The following is a 26,258-nucleotide window of genomic DNA, read 5'->3' on the forward strand; positions in this document are numbered from 1 at the left end:
GGTTTCCGAAGTCATCAAAGGTTTGACGTTTCACATCTTCTATCTGCCCAAAGGTGCAAGAATTGTAATTCCTACGCCATGTACGTTCCCAGTTTCAAGTATGCCGATCAAGCTTACTAAATTGAAGGACATACGAACTGCCTTGTCGTATGTACCAGACGACGTCAAAGGATTTTATGAAGATATTCATCAGTGGCCCTCTACACTCGCCAATGAAACAGACTCAGATGTAGAGTAACACATGCATGTACGAGCTGGTACATTATTGTACTTCAAACACTGACAATAAAGTCGAGAAATTTCAGTACACTGTCATTCATTGATGAATCTATAATTTTCTGTGGCATATATAACATAACCTAACCTAGCTTATGTGGCAACGACAAACGGGCGTTTGTAGGATATTTCTCGTCTTATTTCTCAAAGTTTCCACTTTTATTGCAGAAAGGTACCGGAGTCACAACCTTTTCACCTCAACTGTCTCTAGCAGCATACTGCAGAGGGGTGCATTGAGGGTTGCAAAATTAACTTTTCTTTATGCTGAATATTTGAGCCAACAACGGAACATTTCTTTCTTACGCTATCAATATTATACAATTTTTCTTGTTTTTCTCAGAATTGTGCAAAAGTGACTCAGGTCCCTTTCTGCAATAAGCCATTCATATATAGTATATATATATATATACATTTTTTCCCTATATTATAAATTCCACAATAGCCTATGTGACAATTTTGATGTAAATCAGAATAAAATTATGTTCTGGGCACAAATGGGTTAAACATATTAGTATGGTCACTCAAAAAAAAAAAAATCCTATGTAATGAACAATTTTAAAGGTTAACATTGGCAATTCTGTTCTTATGTCAAATTAGGTTGCCAATGAGTTAACCTCAGTGCACTTTAAGGAAAACACTATCAAAATTAGTTTAGAATAACCTTGAAAAATAAACGCACATATTGTGAGTGACAACTGACCACTAACTTGCAGAAACAGACAACACTAACTACCAATCGAGACCTTCTTATCTCAAGTGTCAAAATTCTGGATTGGACATACAGTTTAAAGTGGGATCTAAACAACTGTCTCCATAGGTGACCGAACCCAGGATCCCTTGACTACATAGTGACTTGGGATTCGGGTAATTCAGGACCTCTCCTTTCAGATTGTGAAATTTGGTAATCCTCTTTGTGATTAGCCAAAAGTGGCAACAATGTAAAGTAAAACGAAACAATCAAGAGAGCTTGTCAACAATGTAAAGTAAAACAAAACAATCAAGAGAGCATTATCTGAGTTCGATTCCTGGTGGAAGCACAAGTGGTTTGGATTCCACATTAAACTGTAGGTCCAGTCCCGATTAGCCTAACTGTGCATAAAGTGGACTTAAAAAAACTCAAATTCAAGAGAGCATTATCACAATGCCATCGGGGAGGCCCATGTACAGTCATGGAAAAAATACTTCCCCCATAGTACTTCCCCAGTAGTCTTATGGGGGAAGTATTTATTTCCATGACCATACATCAAGACAGCACATTCGCATAGCTATAAAACTGTCCCAGGTTCAATTTCTGATGGATGCTCATTGCATGGTGATTCAGAGAATCTCGCTTTAACCTAAAAACACACTCTCAATTCACTGCTTAGCTGACGTAAAGTTTCATTTGCAAATTTTTTGTACTGCTCTATATCTGAAGAACTGACATAAGCAGTGCACGTGAGAAAATGTTGATATTTTACCTGTGGAGTTTAGAAACTTTTAACTATATGACAAAGTTTCATGTTCTTATAACATTCAGTGCATTGTGTATGCTCAAAAAAAGAAAAAACACAAACAAAAAAAATGCACTGGATGTTTGCATCTATATCTAAGGTTAGCAACAAATTAAACATGATGAACATAAAGTTTATTAAAGAAATAAACTTTGACTTTGACCTCTCCATGAGGAACAGTTTGAAATAAAACACAGTTTTTATGATATCAAATATTGGTAATTTTCAGTTAGAAACAATTGCCTTATAATGCAAGTAAAAACAACAGCTTTAATACATCACATTCTTACAAAACTCAAAGCGGTATAAAACAATGGAACATGTCCAACTAACTTACACTTTAAGGATATGTAATAATTTTTACACGCTACACACATGAAGGGGCACAACACTTACAAAATTCACATAAATTAATATGCTTTCTACTTTTCAACATTTAGATACATGTATATCCCAAAGAAAATGTTAACAGACAAATTACACTGCTAGTGGATCACAGCCCTGAGGAATCTTGATATGCAGATGATGTGGAAGAATTAATAATGCTCATCTGCACTAAAGGTAACAGCAATTATTTTAATACACAAAAATCTCGAATTTTCATCTCAATGGCAAAAGCATTACGTACAACCATCTTTGGCTCAAATATTCCAACTGCTACTTGTCATGTGTCAATATCTTTAAGACTTTATATATCACAGTGACCAGGATACACCACCATAGTACACGAACAATCCTGTCTACCAGAAAGAAAGTTTCCTCGTACTTATTGAATACCAAAAATAATATGTGTGTGTATATATATACATATATATATAAAAATAATAATAATAAATAAAAGTAGATGATATGTGCTAACAGTGAACACCATGTCTGTCGTCAGCCTCTGAATCTTGTGGTTCCTGGGATTGATTCAGAAAGGCAACGTTTGACGCCTTGATTCTCGCAGCGGCGTTTGCAGCCATTGATGGGCAAGGAGAGATGCACGGTGTGGAGCAATGGGAGTTGCTCAGGTCACACTGGTCCAGTAGCTTCAGAAGCTCCTCAGCTGTGGGTCCTCCAGATGTTTGGGTTGCTGAAAATAAATTTCATGATTACACCATAGGTTCTCAATGATAGCAGGCACACATAAGCTCACAAATGATTTCTGATACTGAGGCCAATAAAGTGGAACTTAAGATTCCACAATATTTCCAGTATTTCAGGAATTAAGAATACTTATGACACATGTTATAAACTATAAGAAAGAAAGAAGCAAAGCATACTCTGCTAATTTAGGTATGTATAAATGCAGGATGGAACAAACAGACACTACTGGGATTGGCTCATGTAAGCACATCAGTGTAACAGTTCGTTGGTAAAATTATGATAAATTTACCAATCTGATATATTGGATTAACCTGTAATTAAATGCATAATTCTGCAATTATATTTTAAACAACTTTATTTTTAATGTTAATTCACTGTATTTGTATTTGGGAAATGAATGACGCAGCAGTAGATAAATACACGAGAAATATGAAAAAACAGTTCTGCTGAAAGAGTGCTAGTTTATCATGTATTTACAACTATATATAGTTATAAACAACACATTAATTACTTTTTAACAGGTTACATTTCACAAACTTCTTATTTGTAACATCAGACCCAATGGAGTTGGAAAAACAACACCTGTACTGCATATTACATAGTTTGCTGAATTCAGTTCCAAGATGTCCAATTATTTATTGTAACAAAAATTATTTAATCTCACTGTTGCCAGCTTTTACGCTTAAGTGCCATTTTTTTATCACTACATGTTACTGTCTTGATTATTTATTTTCCTAAGTGTTGGTACCCAAGTGAAATAAAGGTTTCCAAATTCATTGTTATTTAATTTTTTTTGTTTTTATAATTCTAATACCTTTTATATTTCTTTCTAATTTATTATTGGCACTGTGATCAGTTTTACTTTTTCAGGTGCTGAAAGTCCATTATGTTTCCATTACACATCCTGCATAACCTGAATATTTCACTCCTTATTTTATGAGAATAAAGGTATAATTTATTTATGCTCATGTTTTATAAAGTAAATATGTAGTTTCTTTTCCCAAGAGAAGACCCATTGCATTGTCACACACACATTAATAAGGAGGCTAATAAACCATTCATGTTTGACAAGGATAAAGTGGAAGAGGAATGGCTGGTTGTATTTCGGGCAACCTCCCTCCCCTACCTTGTGATGGCACCTATTAGCAATTTATTTCTTATAGCACTGGCATGATATTGTATTGACAGCAGCTTACTTCAAACTTGGGACACTTGCAAAGAACTCAGGTTCATCATACCACTAAAGGAAAGATTACCAAGAACCTAACAAGAAAAACATACAGTGGAATGCATAAATATTACCTGGTAAATTGTCCATCACTGCATTCATTCACTTTACTTTCAGCAATGCAAGGTTCAGGAATCAATATAAAACGCGAACAAGCAGTTGATGACCTCTGACGCACATTATTTACAAGCTTATTAATTAAAAAATATCTATAGGTGGACAATTTGCCTGGTAATATTTATGCACCCTCACTGTGTTTATATGAAACTGCAATACCCACCAGGTTCTCCCTTGGTTGCAAGATCCAAGGCCGTGGTGAGATCCCACATCTGAATGGCCCCGTTGCTGTGACCAGTGAATATGAAGCGACGTGGTCTTGACCCCATACGACTGGAGCCTTCACACTCATGGACACAAAATGAAGTAATGGTTGTATTATCGACCGACTTTATCACACACACTCTGGAAGGAAAAACACAGTGTGTAAATCTGGTGTGAGATCATGCATACTCTATGTGATCAAATGTATCCGGACACACTGCAAAACGTGTGTTTATCATAGAGGGCGACACAGTACTGCCATCTACCGCGTAGAACACATAGTCAGCGAACTCAGTAGTCTGCAGACAGTGTGAGACAGCAGTATGGGATGGTCTGAGGAACTCGCAGGCTTTCAACGTGGTCTGTTGGTTGGGTGCCACTTGTGTAGGAAGTCTGTGTGTGAGATATCCACCCTCCTAAACATCCCTCTGTCCACTGTTTCCAATGTTATAGTAAAGGGATGTGTACAACCCAAAAGCGTGCAGGCCAACCTCCTATGTTGACCTCCAGAGACCATCGAGTGTTGAATAGGGTCGTACAACATTATCGTCAATCATCCATTGCCACCATCACACAGGAATTCCAAACTGCATCAGGATCTACTCCAAGCACCATTACTGTTTGGCGCAAGGTGCGACAACTTGGTTTCCATGGCCGAGCAGCTGCCCATAAGTCAAACATCACACAGACAAATGCCAAACGCCGCCTCGTGTGGTGCAAGGAGCGTCAAAACTGGACCATAGAATAGTGAAAAACCGTTGTATGTAGTGATGAATCACAGTACACAACCTGGCAATCTGATGGTTAGGGTGTGGGTGTGGCGAATGCCTGGTGAATGACATCTACCATCCTGTACAGTGCAGACAGTGAAATTCGGAGGTGGCGGGGTTACAGTTTGGTCATGTTTCTCCTGGAGTGGGCTTGGCCCCATTGTTGCTTTACATGGCAATGTCACTGCACAAGCTTACATTCACATTTTAACAGCTTTCATGCTGCCTACCCACAAAGACCAGTTTGGGGATGACCATTGTGTCTTTCAACACGACCGAGCACCCATCCATACTGCAGGGCTTGTGGGGGAGTGGTTTGACGACATCATCATCTCACTAATGGACTGGCCTGCGCAGAGTCCTGATTTGAATCCCATAGAACATATCTGGGACGTTTTGGAATGCCGACTTCGTGCTAGACCACACCGATCCACATCAATACCTCTTCTCATTTTGGCAGTCTGCGAGGAATGGGCTGCCATTCCTCAGGAAACCTTCCGGCACCTGATTGAAAGTATGCCTGTGAGAGTGAACGCTGTCATCAAGGCTAAGGGTGGGCCAACATTGTATTGACTGCCAGTGTTCCCGATGGAGGGTTGCCCAACTTGTACTTTATTTTCAGGTGGGTGTCCGGATACTTCTGATCACATAGAGTCCATGCCGATTTAGTTGCATGTTATATTCAATATGAAAAGTCAGTAAAAACTGCAGTAAGTCCACGTACAAATCATGGTCCCCCCTCCCTGCTCCAACATATTTGCTCTCTGCATATCTCTACACAGGATTGCCATTAGGAAATGTAAGGTCCTTATATTTTGAAAAGTGAAAAAATTATATGCTTAAACAATGAACTTGTTCAGTTTATTCCTGTGTAAAGTAGTACACTTTTTCCACCTACAATTTTGCAGCAGAATTAACGCTTTCCCTGATAGGAAGGCACTTACATGCCACCTCTGTCCTGGCTGGAAATTTAAGAAGATGGGGCTTTCTAAGCATGCCCCTATGAAATGTGCAGCAATGTGAAAAATAGCAGAACTAACTGTAATAGAGAGTTGAAGTCTGTTTTGCCTTTGTGCTGAAAGACACAAGTTGAAGTTATAAAAAGAGCAAGAAGAAATTTGATATTTTACAATTTTTTTTTTTGGGCAGGTCACTATGGTCATCACAATCTTCTCTATATATACGTGGGTGAATCAAAAAGTAAGTAAAACCCCCATGTACAAAAAACAAACAAAACACATTACAAAGATAATAATTATTGTACAAAAATGCATGAACATTTAACTTTTCGACATAGTCACCAAAGTATTCCAAGCACTTTTTGAATTGTGTGACCAGTTTTTTTATTTCTTGTGTGTAAAAATTCCATCCAATTTCAACTGAGTTGACTTTGTGCTCATCAGTTAACAATCGCGGCACCCAGTGAGAGCACAGTTTACGATACACCCAACTGGTGATGAATCAGCATAGACACACTATTGTAGAATATGTTCAGTTCACTTACAATCTCTTAATTTTCACGTAGCGGTTGGCAAGGATGTTTGCATTCACACGCTCCGTTTTGTCGATAGTGTTCACAGTTGCAGGCTCCCCAACACACTGTTCGTTCATTCCTCTTCGAACATCTGGCACCATTTCCTGATCCTGAGGTGTGACATTGCATTCTCACCATACACCTCGACAATTTGGCGATGGATTTCACCCCAATTATGCCTTTGTACCCACAAAAATTGGACGACGGAGCGCACCTAAATGTTGGATGCCACCTCAATACGACGTGCCATACTCACACTGTGACTACTCGCATACTAAACCAGCTGAAGCACGGCTGCTTCTGGTGTGTGAAGAAAACATTCCACACAGTGTTGCCACCAAGCGTGATTATTTTATCTCTCTTAGTACAGAAACATGGGTCGGGTGTAACTTACTTTTTGATTCACCCTAGTATAAAAATGGATGTACGTCTGTGGGTATGTATGTTTGTTTCTGCATAACTCTCGAATGCCTGGACCAATTTCAAGCAAACCTGATACACGTATCACATCACTTGCAATCTGGAAATAATATTTTGGGGGTAAGATCCCCCTGGCATCCTAGGGGTGGAGTGGGAAGGGGTGACATGTAAAAATAATCCAAAATGACAGATATTAAATTCTACACAATGATAGTGTTTCTCGGGTTGTCCAACATTCAGGCTGTGTTGCGAAAACAACCAATATTAGTGTGGCATCCATAGTTTTCGTGGCAACCCTCAATGCGGTTCAACTTCAAGTTCATCAGCTATCGGCATGGGGGGTGAGAGGGGGTGAAAAATAAAATGCCACAAATGACCTTAGATTAGTGTTGAATCCATAGTTTACAGAGTCGCTAAGCTAATTGGTGACATTGACAATCACATTTAAAATTAGTTACATTTTACACTATAGTTAGAATTTATTATTTTCCTGTCTAATACAAGATTGAGATAAATAAATACTCGGGCAACGCCAGGTAATCAGCTAGTAAACTGTAAAGAACAAAAAAAATATATGTAGTGCAGTAATGTTTCTATAAGCAAGCAGGAAAGGAAAGTTATAGCAGTGCAATGCCACTAAATAGAACTTCCACACATGGCAATGCAGCCATTTATCAATGTTTGTGGTTGAAACCTATTCACTCTTCAACTGTGGCATATCAAAGGACTGAAAACAAACTGCTGTAAACTTTACAAGTGTCACCTGGTAAGAGGAAAATGAAGCTTTGTGGTGATGTTGGATGAGGCATACATTTACCTACATTTCAAAGTGTGGCGAAACTCAAGCCATAAAATACTGAAAACGTGATGTGAAACTTCCTCATGAATTTTTTTTGCCACTGCAAGTAAAGTTTCCCAAAGGGATTCGTGGTTATTGCTCAACTCTGTTATGAAGGATAGTTGGTCGTTCATAAGGTTGCCCACAGTGCAAAGGTGAATGCCACATTCTTCAAGGGGAACATTATGACCCTTTTGTGTGTATGTGATGACACACCACATTTGTATGGACAGGACACCATTCGTTCGCATTCATATGGGTAAGGCATCAAGTCATATAGCAAGAACCTCCTCAGGTTTTCCCAATCAATGGAGCAGAAAACATCAATTCGTGTTATACCCTTCACACAGACATATCAACAAGTGACGAGCCCTGATGCAGTGGAAGCTGTGTTGTAGAACGATTGTTCACAATGTTGGTGGTATCATCACACAACTGACGGTGGAGGAAAGACCTACATTAAGGTGTGTACTGTTTCTTAATGTTCGCATGTATCTCGACAAACTATATGCACTTTTCTGCACATGGCACCTTCTCTCATTTGAAGCAATTCATAAAGTAACATATATATAAGAGATAAAATATTATAACAGTTACAATTTTATCACAAAATCCTCTTTTGCCATACAATTTTGGAGCAGAAAGTATTGGATACAATCACTGATTAAATTGGATCCCATATATTTCCCTATACAAGACCATGATGTCAGCTCCTCTATTGTAGCAATTCCCCCCCATCGAGCATAGAAAAAAATAAACATGCACATACAATTACCTTTTTCCATTGGAAGCCAATCTTACAAATAATTGATCTGTTTCTGGAACAACTTTTTGAACAAATACTTGTTCATCATCCTGCTCACCAAATGGACCTACAAATCAGAAAAAAAAATATTTAAAAATGAAAGCAATAATAATTTTCTGCATTAGGTATAATTTTTCTACTAGGTATGTACAAGGGTTGGATAAAAAGTAATGGCAACACTGCTGTCCCGTGAAAGGGGCGAGTCACAGTGCCACAACCGTTTCGTGGTTGATAAAGGAATGTCAGACGAGGAAGTATAGTGAGTGGGGTGCGATTGTATGTTATTCAGTCAAAAACAGCAGTGCTCTGAAGCAGAGGACGAGAGTGCAAGCGCCCTAACAATATGTTTAGGCAAGAAGAACAACGTCTCTTAGGCAGACGGTCAACGCAGCCTACTACTGCACCTTCTTGCAACACCACCTTCGTCTCGCATTAAGAAGGAAGCGACGGCACGTTCTGGCACGGTGTCCCATCATCCTGCTTGACAATGCAAAGTGTCACACTGCGAACACTGTGACGGCACTCCTGCATAACTGGTAGTGGGAGGTACTGGAACATCCGCCGTATTCACCGGTATGAGACCGTGTGATTACGACCTTTTTGCCAAAATGAAGGAACCACTGGGCGGGAAGCACTACGAGACGCGCGAAGCCATCATACGTGCTATAGGGCGGTCACTGCGGGACATCGACAGAGATGGACGCGCTGACGGTGTACGATGCCTTCCATACGTGTGGCAGAAGGTCGTAGAGATGGGGGGGGGGGGGCGATTACATTGAAGGAATGTAACACGTGCTCCTCTGCCAATACAGTCAAGTAGCAATTATACCAGTGTTGCCATTACTTTTTATCCAACCCTTGTAGGTATGAGATTTTGAAGGGAAAGAAAATACAGAATAAAATGCCTTATTTTTAAACTTCCAGAATATTCAGGTAAAGAATAGCAAATGCATTTTGTAAAAATTTTGCAGTCAGCAAGTACTTACCGCAGTCATTTCCAGCAGAATAGCTGATGTTTGGTTCTACTTCTTCGAGAGACACAATTTTGAATGAAGCTACAGGAGTTGACCCAGGCTGGGTTGAAATCATGCCACGAAAACGAGTCACACTCCAAGTTCTTACATGGTTATATTCGCTGCACACAGACACCAGAAACTTCTCTGATAAGGTAACCTTTAAAGAAATAATTTAAAAATATGTAAAAAAACAAGTGCCAGTGTATTGGAATCAGTTGATGCCACATCAGTTGAAATAAATTCATGGTTACCAGCTGATATTTTCCTGGTGTTGGGTATTTTGTGGGGTCTGTTAAAATGTTGCGCTACACTTTCATGAAATCTAATTATCCTCAAAATTATACAAAATTCAACATGATCATTTTCTTTGCACCAGTATTGTGTGAAAAATGAACTTTGAGATTAAATGACAGTTACTTTAATATTCCAATGTAATTCCTGAACATTTAAAGCAAAATGCTGGCAATTTGGTGCATATATTAGCAGGGAATACTTACATGTTAAACTTTGAAGCATAGGTACCAATTGATTGAGAATTGGGAATAGTATCTGCTCAGCACTAGTTTTAATGATTTCTTAACAACAGTAATTCTTTGACAGTTTCAATATGGTATTATATTTGACATGTTCACTCAAAATTAATTTCTCAATAAATTTCACACAGTGTTGAACTTACTTTGGTTACTGGACTCTGGTGTACCGTGAACGTCTGGAAAAGTTGAGGACCATGGCCTACAGTTTCAGGGTGCTGAACAATCACACGAACTGTTCCTGAGCTTGTACCATAAGCTATCTCAATCCAATTTCCACACAAACCTATAAGAGAACGAGGAAAAGTAAGTTAGAAATAGTTATAGCGAAAGTATTGTGAGAAGGGAGTGAAGCTCTTTGCTAGTCAGCCTGTTAAACTTGAGGAGGCATGGCTAGGTCTCTTAAATGTCACAAGGAACTTCAGAATCCTTTCAGCATTTCTGTAAAAAAAACTACTATGTACATGTCACTATTGATACCATGTGTCTGAATACAAATGTAGATTGACACTTTCAGTATCCCTATATGTATCGTGAATTATGCAAATTGTGTGTTTTTCATTAATTCTGTGGTACACTTAGATTACATTATTAAAATATAGCAGTTTCTAAAGACAGCTTTCAGACCAAAGTGACAAGCTACGAAGAACAAGCATCAGGGCCCAAAATGTGCATGCACAACCAACAACCACAGTGACATGATTCACGTTACTCACAAAACTGATCAGTCCAAGCGACACACACACAAGTGATAAGCAACGTGTGCTGCTTGCATTTGCAATACAAAAAAGTTGCATTTTTATCTGTAGGTTTGTTTCCAAAGGACACATGTGGGAGTTACTTATAGCTTGTCACTTCAGTCTGAAAGCTGAAATCCCCTAGTCCTAGTTCTTGACAATTTCAAAACACACGTGGTAATTGATATTCACTTACTTGTTTTAGGTGTTAGATACACTGAGATAGCTGTAATAGGATCATTTGATGGATCACGATACAACTCCGTTACCAAGAGATCATTATCCTTCATCCGAAGAGGAAACTTCTGCATATCTGGAAGAGAAGAAACGTTACTACAAACAGAAAAACATAAAACTAATTCTTTTATCTGATGCCTTCTTGAATATATTGACTTTCATACTGAAATAACAGGGGTTCCCACTTATTTTGGGAAAACAAATTCCCAGACTTTTCCATGTATGTATTTTATAATAAATTTCCACACCATTCTGTTGTGTTTTGAACTTATTACAACTAGGTTTACAGCAAGAGTTGAAGTTTTGCTGGTAACATGATACAAACATTATATCTTGGGAGATCTGCCAGGTTAGGTCAGCATTTGCTTTCAACTTATCGAGTGCATATATTTAAAATAAATGCCAACCTAGCATGACTGATCTCTTTGAGAGCACTTGCTTGTAGTTTTACAGAAGAACAATGAAATCACTGACCCAAAACATTTACAACAAAAAATTTTTAATACTGTAAACTGATAATGATACTTAAACATTGTAACAATTTAAAGTGGATCAGAATATTTATATATGTTTAATATTTGAACTATATAGTACTATCAACCTACCCAAGTTCTGTTTTTCAATATTCATAATTTCACATGAGATACATAATGGACTCTATTTAATTCACACTCCAAGGGGACATGAAAAGCGTTCAAATTATCCAAAATTAAAATTAACAATAACATGTATCATTAAAGACCATTTCAAGCGTAATATACTTCTGTTGGAATGACTGAGTAATTCAAAATTATCCAAGTATGAATTAAAAAGAGTCCACTGTATATTTAATCACAAAATTCATTTCTCCCAACAATTCTCTTGCAAAAATAATGAAGATTATTCATTTTGCATAATTTTCAGGATAATTATTAATCTGCAAAAGTGTCATGTGGCATTCTTTTGGAGACTTCACGAGACACCTGCACTCTGGAAAATATACGCCAGTATTCCAAACAATACTACCATCAATGGTACCAGGTATACCTAAACATCAGCTCAGCACTAATTTTTAATATTCCAGAGTTTTCCAGCTCAGTGGGAACCTTATATTTGTTATGAGATTTCAATCAAAAGTGCCAGTGTTTTTACTCTGTGATAATGTAGTCAAAACTAACAAAATAATTCAACATTTTTAAGAAGGTCACAAAATAAAGTTCATACCTATGTAATAAATTGCACCGTTGTTGCAGCCAAGCAACAGAAAGGAACCAGCTGTATCAAAGGAAGCAATTGGAACGACGTCTTGAATCTGCCAGTGCTGGGTCATTGCATGCCACACTCCTATCTTTCCAGTGGGAGACAATGCTACCAGCTGACTCCCAATGAAGAATAAATACTCCACTCTCACATGAAGATTAAAAATTCCTGAAATCAAGATTATCGTGACATTTTATTCTTAACCCATGACATTTAAATATAACCTTACTTGTAATTTTTAAGGGTGAGTGAATCACTATATAGTTGAATGAAATAATTGTTACAATAACCAAATAAATCTTGGTTCAGCCCAAGATCAACATTTCCAGGGTTTAAACTCAATAACTACGGTCCTATAAAACTTAATAATAGGTAAAAAAAATAGCCACCCCACCTTCTGCACATGCTGAAGGCATGTGGGGGATGTACAGGAAGGCCCCACACATTCAGGATTTTGGACATTCATGAAGATGATGTTCTCAGCACCATGCTCTGGCTGCCATTATCTTTCATGACTATAATGGAAAAATCCCACCAATGACTGATTGATTTGGTCTTTTAAGTCCACTTTATGCACAGTAAGGCTAATCGGGACTGGACCTACAGTTTAAAGTGGGATCCGAACCCCTCCTCCACCAGGCATCGAACCCGGGACCCCAATTCCATCAATGAATCCACTATTAGCTCTTTTTATTGATTTGTTCACAATAATGAAGAAGAGGCAGAGGAATGTTACTACACTACAGTAGATCCTCAATTGTATGTTTTCAGTGGACCAAGCTCAAAAATCTTAAAATGCAGAAAAATGTAAAACCCAATAAAGTAAAATAGGGTTCCACTGTACTTTTACAACATAATTTACATATGATATAAATATTATAAATTTAATAACAGTTAATATTTCACATTTATGAAGAAACTCCATGCAGAATTCTTATCACCAATATTCCCCACATACTTCTCAGAATTCCTGTATAGTAATCCTAACATTACTCACCAACATTACTTCTTGTGCCATCCTCAGACACGCCCCAAAGTCTAACTTGGCTGCCGTAAGATATAGCCACCATTTTTGTAGCTGCCTCCCCACCGGAACCTTGACCCATTTTGGCATTGATGGCAACCCTTTCAATGCAGCTCTCAATGTGAGGACTTGTAAATGCATGCTGCCAGCCACTGGAGTCCTTGAGCCTGTTAAAACAATAATGTACAATTTCAGTTCATTTGAATATAGTTTCTAACGCTCTGTATTGAAAATACCATTTTGATTTGACTTATTATGATGCTATTATTATATAAGTACATTTTTCTACATACATCAAATTATTTACAGGTCTACAAGCACTTACTGAAGGAACTTATTGCATCTTTTGTGCAGAATGATTTTCTGTTGCATACACTACAATCTATTAACACTTACTTTCTAACAAGTGTGCTGACTTTTACCTGGGATACACATTAGTGCTACTATCTGCAAGTGGTACTCTCACCTCTAATTTGCATGTTTTATAATTAAGATAACATTGTATTTAAACAAGTGTTCTTGGGTTGAAAGTCAGGTTAATTTTGCGTTGGAGTCCAATGTTCAGAATGAACGCATTGCTCTAATCAGTGAATGTCGCTTGGAGACCAAATTTAAGAATAAATATGAGTGGATGAGGAGGCAGAGCATTGACCCTGCCATATGATTGGTTCACTCTGGATCAATCCGGTGTCTTATTAGCAGATGTCATGCTTTTACGGAGGAGTGGATTCCAGGCATGATTGAGCTGGAGTTCCACGTTCCAGTTCAGCTTTGTACTTCTGTAAATTCACAATGTCCACCAATCAAAAACTCACTCCTACACTAGTATGTTAAGTTTGGTTCTCTTGACACTATAATTCTAAGATTGGTTTGCTTTATTTTACTTCACCTTTTGTGCCACTTACAGCAAATTTGCAAAGATGGGGATGAGTGATGATGATATGATGAAATGGATGAATGGACACTCACAAACATCCAGACCTGGATTCGAACACGGGACCCCTGGCGTCGTAGTGCAGTGATTTATCCACACACCCCTAACACCCCCCCAAATTTTGGTGAACACCCCCCAAGCAGAAAAGTGGAACACCCCCCTACAGGGGGTGTGTAAATATGGATGTTTATATCAACAATACAATGAAAATACTTCAACATTAACAGAAAGGAATCATTTGTAGCTGAAGAAGCGTAGTCCAATGGACCTTTCGATCAACTAAAACCAAATTGTCAAGGAAGGAGGGTGAAATGTGGAGCATGGCCATTTGTTGGAAACAGCAGCTTCCTTGACAAGGCTTCGGTCAGCTCTAGGGAAGGGACACTGCCATCTGGAAAATGTCAAACTGACCTCTCGCCCTCCTTCCAGGGAGCACATTCCGCGCACAGTGTTGACAGTTCAGCGTTTGAATACCTTATATATTTCTTAAATATGTTACAGATTCATAAATTCAATTATTCAACCCCTGAGTCAATGAGATTTACATCTTGTTGCATTTTCCTTTCGATTCTTCCATGTGAAAAATGTACAATAAAAGTAAGGGAAGAAATTCAAAGATACAGGTTTGACTCTTTGTAGTGAATTCTGTTACTATGGTTAGCAACACTATTTTCTGTAACTTGGCGAGATGAATGATTTTGGAGTGGTAGAAAAAAGAACAGTCAAATGCCTTAGGTCAGTCTCAGTGTAGCATCTCCTTTCGTGTGTTGTCGTTCTGTTTAGTGTACTCGTATAACAATGTCTGAAACTTTACTGCAAAACTGTCGAAGAAGATAGAGAAAATGAAAAACCAGACAGAAAGAAACCGAAAGTGGTGAGTAGAAAAGCAGTGACACTATATGTAGGTATAATTTCTTCCAACCGATATTCATAAAGTACCAATATAAAATTTACTGACCGAGTATTCGATATAAAATGGCAAGTATTTCATGAAGAACCTAAGTGATTCATTCACGTCTATAGTTGATGACCATTTTTGTGGCTCCAAGAGTTCTTACCTTTGTAAAAGAAATTATATACTATTAGAAAGAGAGTTGTAAAAGGGAGAGGGTCCACGTGGGGTGCTTGCCTGGGCGCTAAGTACAAATGGGGTGCCGAACAAGCAAAACGGATAAAAATAGAAAAGCCGTTAACGTCGTGGTGCCCTGTGAAATTACTGGCACCCTATTAAATTAAAGTTCTTGTCAGTTTGCAAAGATATAGCTTTAGTAAAAATTGTCTTTCTCTTTGTATCTAGTCGGTCCCTGACAGAATGACATGTATAAGTTTATTCAACTTTTCAGAGGAAGCAAAGGAAGTATAAGCCGGCCCGTAGGTAGCTATAGGGGGGCAGGGGACAACTGCCCGCCTGAGAGCCTGCTTTGCCCCCGCTGTGAAAAATACAGAACGCCTACAATTCTCACTAATCTTTAGAATTACTCTAGCAACATAACAAACACACTTATTGATTTTGTGATTATTGAACATGTGGGGGATTCAGTATAATGTCGTATCAGGATTGGGAGGGAAAAATGTCCTTTTTGGTAATAGTGATTCATGTGGTACAGAGGGAGTGGATATTTGATTTTTGTTACTTAGCGTTGCTTTTCTGCCTCTTATAGCTAATCGCAACAATGAATGATGACGTGAAATTGATGAAGAGACACTCATAAACAGTGCCGCAACCACAGGGTTTTCAAATTTTATACAAATAAAAATACATTTTGTAAAATTTTCTTGCTCACTTCGCTCGCAATGCCTTCTATTCTTATAGTGCAAGTACACGGCCATAGCTATATGGGGCGGTGGGAGTCGGCCCTGGGAGCCGAACGATCTATATGAAAAAAATATCAAAGAGAATGCCATGGTGCTCCGTAAAATTATTAGCGCCCTATTAAAACAATTTCTTTCTATGAAACTTAATATGAAATATTAATGATGACACTGTAATCGAAGAAGTCATTGATCAATCAAGGGATTCCCATTTGTTTGTCAGGTGTCAAAACATGTATTTCAACTATAATATAATACAATTCACACAATATTTTGCAAAATGGTTAACGTAACCAGTAGGCAAACATTGTCTGTAGTGATGCAAGAGTCTCTCCTTTGAAGGAAATAGAGTCCGTGGTGGACACCCATATTTTAGCAAGTACAAAAAAAATGTATTACAAATTTTTACATAGTTCATCAAAGTGTAGATAATATGTAACCATTATTATTTAATTAATTCGATTTATCTTGCATAACAGAACACAATGGTGTTGTTGGATTCTCGTTAGATTCCTTTGTGCGGAAAAATCTTGCATACAGGAAACTAGAGGGAATCATTATGAAGCATGATTTATAAAGGGCTCCCTTAATCAGTTCTTCAGAGAGGCCCATTAATCGTCTATTCCTATTAACATTATCAACTTGTAAATATCAAGTAGTTACAGTCCCTATTAGCCTATTTATGTCAAACTTTATATTCTTTGCAAATCTGGAAAGGTCATTATCGAAAAAAAGCCATTTGATGTTGTTCGAAGTTTTTTTTTTTTTGTCCGTTGCAGTTTCAAGATATCATCCCTTTTCTGTTACTTATCTCTTTTGGGGGAGGTGTCAAGTGTCTCTGTGTACCCTGCTATAGCTATCTGCCAATGCGACACAACATATTAAAAATTTGCCCCCTCTAGGATTGACGTTGCCCCCCCCCCCCCTACAAATAATTCCTGGCTACAGGCCTGAGTGTAAGGAATTAAACATAAAAGAAATTTAATTTACATTAAGTCCCAAATTTATATCTGACCATAGGCGCACCAGTGAGGGCAGAACGGCGCTTGCCACTGCCTGCTGGAAAACGTGGAGAGAGAAAATTTGTTTGGTTCATTGTGCTCTTTGTGTTGGATAGTGAAAGAAATGCTATTCAATTTTTAAATAATTGAAAATAAAATTAAACATTGCCTCAATTTAGAAGTGAAAATTCCTTGCCTTCCTTTTGCAGTTAACATGCCATGCGTTTATTTGTACATGTTATTTCGTTCTCTTTTAAGGCAGAGAGGCACGTGACTCCTAATTCCCTAGAGTCTCTCATTTAGTATTTGAAAGATAAACTCTCAAAAGTGCCAAGCGTATTTTCCAAAGTTTTGTAAGGGTATAATGCATATGCATATTATTAATTAAACATAGCGACAGTAAGATGTTTACTCTTTACAATCTTGCTTTGCTCGTTCGGCATCCTCTTTACCTTACCACATGCCCCCTGTACCCTCCTGTTCTAACAGAAAATATGCATGTATAATTTTAATAGTTCTATGTAGTGAGTGAGTTCCAAATTCTGCTGGTGTTTTCAAATCTCTGTTTAAACGATGATTCACAAACTGAAATAAAGTAATGAAACTCGATATATTTAGAGCATGGCCATGAAGACGTTAAAACATAGTGGGAAGTTGGGATGCACGTTTGATGGATACCAGATATTGCTTTTGAATGAAATCGGTCAAGGAATTTCATATTGAAGTCTTCAACGAACGAGCAAGGCAAGATTGTAAAGAGTAAATATCATGGGATACTGTCACTATGTTTAACTAATAATATGCATAATCAATTTGCAAAGAAATTGTTCTAAAAATTTCTTTGCTCGTTTTGCTGGCAGTGTCATAATTTATTTAAGTCTACTGCATTTATTACTACTACTTCAGACAGGCAAGTGCGCGCACACCCATGCAATGCATTCTCACTGATATTTCAATTGGGCACCCCCAAGTTGAACTCCGAGTTACACCTACGGCAAGAACGATACAAATACAGTTAAAATATTGCGCAAGTATTCCTCATTTCTTTATAACTAGCTTAAGAATTGCATGAAATGATTCCTGGTAATAACATTTTAAAATTTTGTGTTTTTAATGTCATCCCTTGTTTTTTGTCCAATGATTGATTAAATGAAGTACTAAACATTATTGGAAGGAAAGCAATACTCGAAACGTTAAACTGAAATGTTAACATTAATCTATTTTCCATCTTTTCCTGTATTTGACATCTTTTTTCTTCTGAAACGTTATGTGAAGGGAAGGGGGGGGGGTTAATCTCTAGAAACATCCTTGAAGAAATTGAATGAGGGCGAACATTTTTAAAACGGTCCAAAATATGCACTTAATTTCCCCAAACTTACACCCCCCCCCCAAGGGAAAAATCCTGGATAAACCCCTGTCGTAGTGCGATGTGCTAACCACTCCACCACGTGGGGAGGCTATAATTCCAAGAGAACACAGTGTTACTATTTATACATTTTTAGTAGTGTTAGGTTTCATTGCCTTATTCTGCACTTTCCACCCTATGATTCACATGGGTGCAAGATTTTCCATGTGGACAAAAAAAGGGGTTTCAAATTGACTGGTCCCACATACTTTTTACAGGCTGACTTCTCTCCATGATATCCACGACTTATAAATATGCAAATTTATTTCTCAAATTTACAAAAATTATATTTTGTGATTAAATGACCATCCTGTGTTCAATTATGAATATTTTAAAGGAAAACTCTTGTAGATTGTTGTGATAGTTCTAATGGAAAACTTATATCTTAATATATTATTATAGGCATATTTGAATCAACAGTACTACATGTAGAAGTGTACAACACATTTCACTTATTGCTGTTTACCTGTAACAAGCAACAAAATGAGCATAGGCAGCTACTATCCAATTGTGATGAGCTTTGATTACTTGAACACGAAGAGGATCTGTCCATCCAGATACTGAAATAAAAAGTAAACTGTATAAATGTACTCAAAACATCAATCCATCAAGATAAATCTGCAACTTATATGATTCTGAGTGCAAAATTGTACTGAAGAATGGAAGTAAGGTGAATTCAGTGGAACACCGATTTTACGTTTCCCTGCATTATACATTCAATCTTTATGGTCCCAACATATACAAATATTATAAAATTTTCCTGTATTTTATTTTTCTTCAGCTTGGTCCCCTAAAAAACATTTAATTGAGGTTCCACTGTATTTCTATTTTTATTATTTAGCATCACTTTTCTGCCACTTTTCGGCTAATTGCAATGACAAAGATGAGTGATAATTGTATGAAATTGATGAAGAGCATCATGACGAGGTCGGAACTTGTACCCTACAGCATTCAGGCAAGATTGAAAATCAACCACTTCCGCAAATATAACTGAATCTAAACACACACACACTAACATGAAGGCCATATCACATTTTAATGACAATAAAATCATCCAAAATTCTATAAAGAATTCAATAATTGTATAAAACTTTCAGAACATAACCTTATAAATACCTCAACACTTAAATGTTATTTTGAAAGTGTAGCATACAGTAAATGGCTAAAAACAAATTGTCCATTGCTACTTTTGTTTCTTTTTTATTTATTCTACATATTATGATGTTTGTGTTTAGTCTACTTTGCACTCAGATATGCGAATTCGGACTGGATCTACAGTTAAAAATGGGATCTGAACCACTGTGCAATGCGGCTCCACTAGGATCAAACCTGGAAATCCTTGAATACAAGCTACATCTTATGTTGTTTCAAGGAATTTAATTTTACTGTAGCTGAAGTGGATGTCATGCTCTGTTTATTGTTATTTTTATCTCCTTTCAGTACTCTCGCATTTGCAGAAAACAGATTGATTTAACTTGGAGATGGCCAATTTGCCTCTGGCTACTTTTGGAATCTATTGCACCTTAACGTGCGAAGTAAAAATAAATAAGTATATTATTACCCTGTTGCCCTCCAAACAACAATCCCACATCATTCCTAAACAACTTATTGAGATCTGCTGAGGAATTCCGAGCATGCCGTAGATCCAAAGAAGCTGCACGAGAATGACTAGTCCGTCCCATGTTCCGCAGATCCGTGGAGCTCCGAGAAACGTTGCCTGACACTCGAAGATCCAGCGACGAGTTTCGTGAATGGGAAGGTCGAGGATGAGAATGATTGTGTGCGAGAGAATGTGACGGAGCAGATGGTATCGAGGGAGCAGGAGTAGGTGCTGGGGCTGGAGCAGGAGGGGGTGGTGGAGGTGGAGCGGTTGCGTTGGTGGCACCATCTGGTACACGGACTATTGATCCTGGTCTTGCAGAGTCAGCCGTGCGAGTAGCATGAACATCCCCTGATGTAGAAGCGACAGCTGGGTCTTGTAAAGGAATGCCTGTAAAACAGAAAGGAAAATTTTGTTTTTCATGCCTGCTGTAATGGGTATTATTCAACACTACCATAATACAACAATCTGATACAAGGTGTCAAACATTAACCTTTAAAGTCCCATGGTGCTTATGCAAGTTTTACCTCTGTCCCAGGCCATTTAAACAAGTTTTGTAAGGTTTAGTAAAAATCGTTATAGCTTCCTTCCTATGGCAGATAATTTAGTAACTAACTAACTCTCTAGCCTTCTTAAACCCGAAGGTTCATGGCTGCAGCAACACAGGAATTCCATCTGTCCCTATCTTGAGCAAGATCTATATACTCTTTTCCATCCCTACCGATTTCCTTTAGGTCCATCTCAACATTGTCCCTCCATCTTCATCTTGGCCTTCCTACAGGTCTCTTACCATCAGGTTTCCCAACAAGAATCCTGTGAACTCTTCTTTCTTCTCCCATTCGTGCCACATGGCCTGCCCACCTAAGTCGTCTTGATTTAATTATTCTAATAATATCTGGACATGCAGATATTCCAGATAATTTAGTGAAACAAGAAACATTTTACTAAGAATAAAATGTACTTTGACACAGAAAAGACGAAGTGTTGTTATGTGTATGTATTTGTTATGATTCGTGGCTTCAAATATGAAAAAAAAAAAAAAAAAAAAAAAAAAAAAGACAAAATTTTGCCCCTTCCCATCCCTGTTGAGACATGGTACAGGAACAAATTCTATGTCCTATTTGCAACCACATGTCTACATTATAATTCAATATTTGTTTTGTTCCTAATGCCTTTTGCCATCCGAAGGAAAAAAAAACCGAAGTGCATGAGTTATTTTCGACAAGAGTTGGCAACACTTACAATGAAGTGCATGAGTTATTCTTGACAAGGGTTGGCAACATGCACAATGAAGTGCAAGAGTTATTTTTAGCCACCCATCCTACCTCTTATGCCCCCCACTTTCATTTTCCTTCCGAAGAAGGAGTGGTTGTCTTCTGAAGCAAGCATTGTGCAAATTCCATTTCACCTGCTGAGGAGTTATCGCCGCAAACACTTATGACAACAATGTCCCCTCCCCCTCCGACCATGGTCTGCTTCGGCATGAGATTGTAAACAAGCATCTACGACGACCCCAACTCACTTCTATGAGCTTTGTCATTCGATGCCTCTTTTACTGCACCGACAAAGAGGAGGTGAAAATTTAGCAGCTTCAGCTGCCGTCATTAGGGAGTTGAAGAGCACCAGCATTGCTGTCAATGTGTATCGACTCTTGGATTCAAGTTCAACGCACTTCGAGTCATGAGCATAGAAAATGAACAGGGTTGCAAGGTGACAAAAAATGGTTCTGTTCCATTGGTCAGCACATGACCGATCGGGACTTTGGCCAAAAATGCCATCGGTCAGCATATGACCAATCAGGACTGTAAAGGTTAAGTTCACAACTTCAATTGAATATGCAGCTCCATAAGAAAGCATGTAGGCAGGTGGCTCTTATAAATTTTGTATCATAAAAATAACCAGATATTTTGAAATATATAATCTTCTTCTATGTACATATTGCTTGTATTGTAGAATTATATAACTTTGATTATTCAAACTAAGAATAAATGTAAGATGAAGGGATCATGTGTTCTCTCGAAACATTGCATCAAAAAATGAGTTTATGTGCTTGTAAGAACTTTAAACTAAAGATAAATAATTTTGAAATGTTTATGATGCAAATACCAAGAAAGTACCAACATAAATATTATAATAATTCTCAATCGTAAATTATGAACAATCCTTGAAGAACCTGTATAGTTCATTCACCTTCTTAACAATGTATGTAACCAGATGATTGCATAATTTTTTTCTTACAAAAAGAAAGTGAATATTTAGATGTTTGCTTAATAAAACCAAGGCATATTTATTAACAATATAAATAATTGGCAGACTTTAGAAGTAAATTACAGGTTATTTATAGAAATATATTATACATCAGCTAATACCAATACAGTATTAATTAATATGTCCCAAGCCTAACACAATGTGTACTAATTTTGTCTTTACATAAATAAGATTAATGATACAATTGGAGAAATATGTCACAGCCTGTTTATGTAAATAAGAGTATCACAAAATTAATACCAAATATACAAATAACACATGTGCAATTATGAACTGATAATAAAAATTCCATACTGTTGCAAATGTATATAATATTTAGTACAGATCCACAACCGCATCTGAAACACTGATATGGAAACAATGGTCCTAGTGTCAGTAGTTCAAGTCATGGGGAAGCCTGTAGTTTGCATATTTTCCTAAGTTTCAGATATCTTGGTGCTAGTATAATCCTCTAATCATTACCATGCAATTAAATAACATGTACAGAAGTTTTTTTGTTGTCTTTTTTTTAATTTTTAATTAGGGTCAATTTTATTTATGATGTTATCACTTTGAATGTAATTAATGATGCAGTTCTAGAGTTTGGGTTCTTGGCACAATACTACAATGTCTGTGCACTGAAAAAAAGTTTTCCCCATTCTTTTATCATGCATCACGATTTTTGATTCATGTTTTTCCCATGTGTGTTTGCATCAAACGGGTGTATCCACAATTGTGGACCACTTTGTATATTTAAAATAATTCTAAGAGACTTAAAACTATGAGTTTCTCAAACAACCACAATAAGGTATGTTGTAAATTTATTTTTATTATCAATTTGCAATGAATTTGGAAGCACATACAAAATTTAAGAATTTTTCATAGGGGGCTTTGTGCACACCTTGTACAGTCATGGACATTTCTCAGTTGTGAGGATACAATTGGCTTTCAACATAATCTTTACAGCCCAGAAGTGTACATGACTGTACAATATTCAAAATTTGGAAGCTCTTGGAATGAAAACTTACACGGAGGAGGAAGGTACCCATAAAATAACACATCCCCACAAGATGACTGACTCAGATCTTCACACAGGATAAGTCGCTTCACCAGTGGAGCTATTCCATAGTACTCAGCCTCATGTCGAAGAGCTCTAATGTCAACACTTTTCAGATCAATATCTCTCGTTCGTAAGTAATTTAGAATGGTGGCAAACAGCTTCGGATCCCGATCAATGAATATTGCTCCGGTCTCATCCCTGAAACTTGATATCCTTCCACTCAGCAATGCTGTGAAGAAGGAATCTGGTATCCACATGAGTGTCTGGCGTGATGTGGAAAACCTGGAATGGAAATTGATTATGGTATAGCATGATATCACAATTAATAGCATATGCGGTAACGTTTCCAATTGTTTTATGATTTTTTTTTTTTCAAATTCTCCCAGCAGGAAGACTAATATCGTAGAATTTTGGGAATCATTGTCACACGAGATTTGAACCTTCCTTCAAGTAATGAGCACTGTTTGGATTTCGAAAAAAGGTTATTTATATTGAAAAAACGGTAAACTTCAAAATTACCTTAAGCAAGCATGCGTGCTTCCCATGGACAATGTTTTTTCTGTTATCAAGCGACTGTAAGTATCATAGACTAGTGTGAATCAATGTAGAAGTAAATAGGAACCTTAGTAGAATGCATTTAGGGATTTTATATTAATGCTAAGAGAACTAAACCTGGCCTGCCTAACCTAACTACGAAAGCATATATTGAACAAAATCTTAAGTAAACACTAAAGCTCCGCAGTATGTGTTAACAGAAGTAAATTGTAATCCAACCATGTTAAAATTGCATTTGTAGCACAACAAAATCGCAATAAAACAAAAGGAACTTGGGCCAAAATTATTTCTTGTGGGAGCCTTGCATTAATTTTACATGTAACAATAAACAAAAATGTCACTCTAGTCTTACAAAATCAGGAAAGAAATGTTTGCATCCACATACACCCTTTAAAATTCCATAATTTTTTAAACTATAAGCATTTTTTTCCATCATTTGCATTTTTCAAAACTTGAGTGAACATCTATTGTCAGCTATTTTCTACACTTTACAGTCAACAAAGTTTTCAAGTTACAAGCAATAAAATTATATTTTGCAAATACGTGAACTCACATAAGTGTGCCTCAGGATCTCACTTTAAACTGTATGTCCAATCCCGATTAGCCTTACTGTGCATACAGTGGACTTAAAAAAACATCTCAAGCAATCAGTCAGCCTTAGTTTTCCAATCACCGATACCCACACCACAACAAACAGTGGAATAAATTAAGAAAAGTGAAACAGTCTGTAGATATGAACGGGTTGCAGCGATCCGTTGCAGATTTTCACTGGTGTGTAGATATACATGTATACATGAGAACTGTACAATTCTGTATGAATTCAATTTTCCAAAAAGGATTTGAATTTGATGTAAACATGTCGTAGTCAATCCGAATTCAAGATACCTCTTTTTTTATAATTGTTTTAGTGTGGTTCTTACCTTGTTCCACCTACATTGAGATGAACAATATCTCCACTGTATGTTGAATGTGTTGCCATCTTAAAATATAAACTATCCTGCTATTCCTCAAGGAACAAAAAAAAAATATATGAAAGTTCACTTCACCCACTTCAACTTATGTTGGCTGACATACGTCAGCTAGGAAATAGCCAAGTAGCATTGCTACTAAAAATGTTATCTTGGATTTACGGAAAAAAACAAGCGGCTCTGCCAAAGACGTACACTAAATACATCGAGTTTTTGCTTTGTGCTACTTTTAAAAAACACAGCTGTAAATTCCTTACGGAGACCTCCACAAAGTGCCACATTCATTTTTTCCTCCTCTTCTTTTAACTTGTACATTTTTCTTCTTCTTCATAATACATAAACAAAGGCCGAGTGTGCAGCCAGGCGCGTGTCAGCAGTAAGAATACCCGGTCCACACGGGCGGAAAGAATGCTTAAAAAGTGCATAACGTCTAAGCATTCTTTCGCATTGTGTACATAAGGCATGCAGAGAAAATGCTGACACTCAGCGGAAACTCTTTACGTCTAGTTTGCCAATGAACATGGATGATCGTCACAGTGCAGTAGGGGTGTGCGGGATCCCGAAAAGTCGGGACCAGGATCGGGAAAAAAATTTCTCGTCCCGATCCCGACTTTTCGGGATCCCGAGCAGTCGGGAAATACTGAATGATAATTTCAAAAAATTGTTAATTCTGGACGTTTTCTACATTGCCAGTGTCTGGAACTTTTCGGAAATTGTTTGTTTTTATTACAGAAATGCAAAACCAATCACTTAAGTTAAAAATGATTTAGAATTCGAGATTTCCAGAGCTTCGGGAAATTTCGAACATTTCCCGACTTTGTCGGGAAATTGCGAATTTCTCCCGTCCTGAATGTCGGGATTAAAAGAATTTCCCATCCCGACCAAAAAAATCTGTCCTGCACACCCCCTAAGTAGTAGCGTACTTAGGGCCGGTTGCACCATCTCCGCTTAACGTCTTATCCCCCACTTACCACCATTTTGCGGTTGTTCAATGTCCGCCTAACGTTACCTAGCACTTAAAGTCCCGTGTAACGTAAGTGGCGGTCGGGGCTCCGCCTAACGCGTTAAGTGCCAGGTAAACATGGAAAAGCAGTACACTGTGCAGCCAACAGATACGTG

At 37.5% G+C, this 26,258-nt stretch overlaps 1 protein-coding gene across 2 annotated transcripts; it reads right to left on the reverse strand.

Moving 5' to 3' along the window:
- Positions 1-1,966: 1,966 nt before the first annotated feature.
- Positions 1,967-25,437, reverse strand: LOC145985148 (BTB/POZ domain-containing protein KCTD3). Of its 2 annotated transcripts, none has more exons than XM_083118811.1 (12): positions 25,335-25,437; positions 23,585-23,898; positions 20,271-20,699; positions 19,176-19,269; positions 13,531-13,724; positions 12,498-12,701; positions 11,254-11,370; positions 10,467-10,606; positions 9,761-9,947; positions 8,745-8,841; positions 4,367-4,548; positions 1,967-2,844 (listed from the first exon to the last, which is right to left on the reverse strand). In XM_083118811.1, the coding sequence occupies exons 1-12, from the start codon at positions 25,418-25,420 to the stop codon at positions 2,624-2,626; spliced, it is 2,265 nt and encodes a 754-aa protein (XP_082974937.1). In that variant the 5' UTR covers positions 25,421-25,437; the 3' UTR covers positions 1,967-2,623. The 2 variants fall into 2 exon arrangements, with proteins under 2 accessions (XP_082974937.1, XP_082974938.1); XM_083118812.1 differs by having other exon boundaries at positions 25,092-25,437.
- Positions 25,438-26,258: the final 821 nt, after the last annotated feature.

The sequence above is a fragment of the Lepisma saccharinum genome, chromosome 3 (assembly GCF_977018435.1).
Source record: "Lepisma saccharinum chromosome 3, izLepSacc3.1, whole genome shotgun sequence".
Taxonomy (NCBI): Eukaryota; Metazoa; Arthropoda; class Insecta; order Zygentoma; family Lepismatidae; genus Lepisma; species Lepisma saccharinum.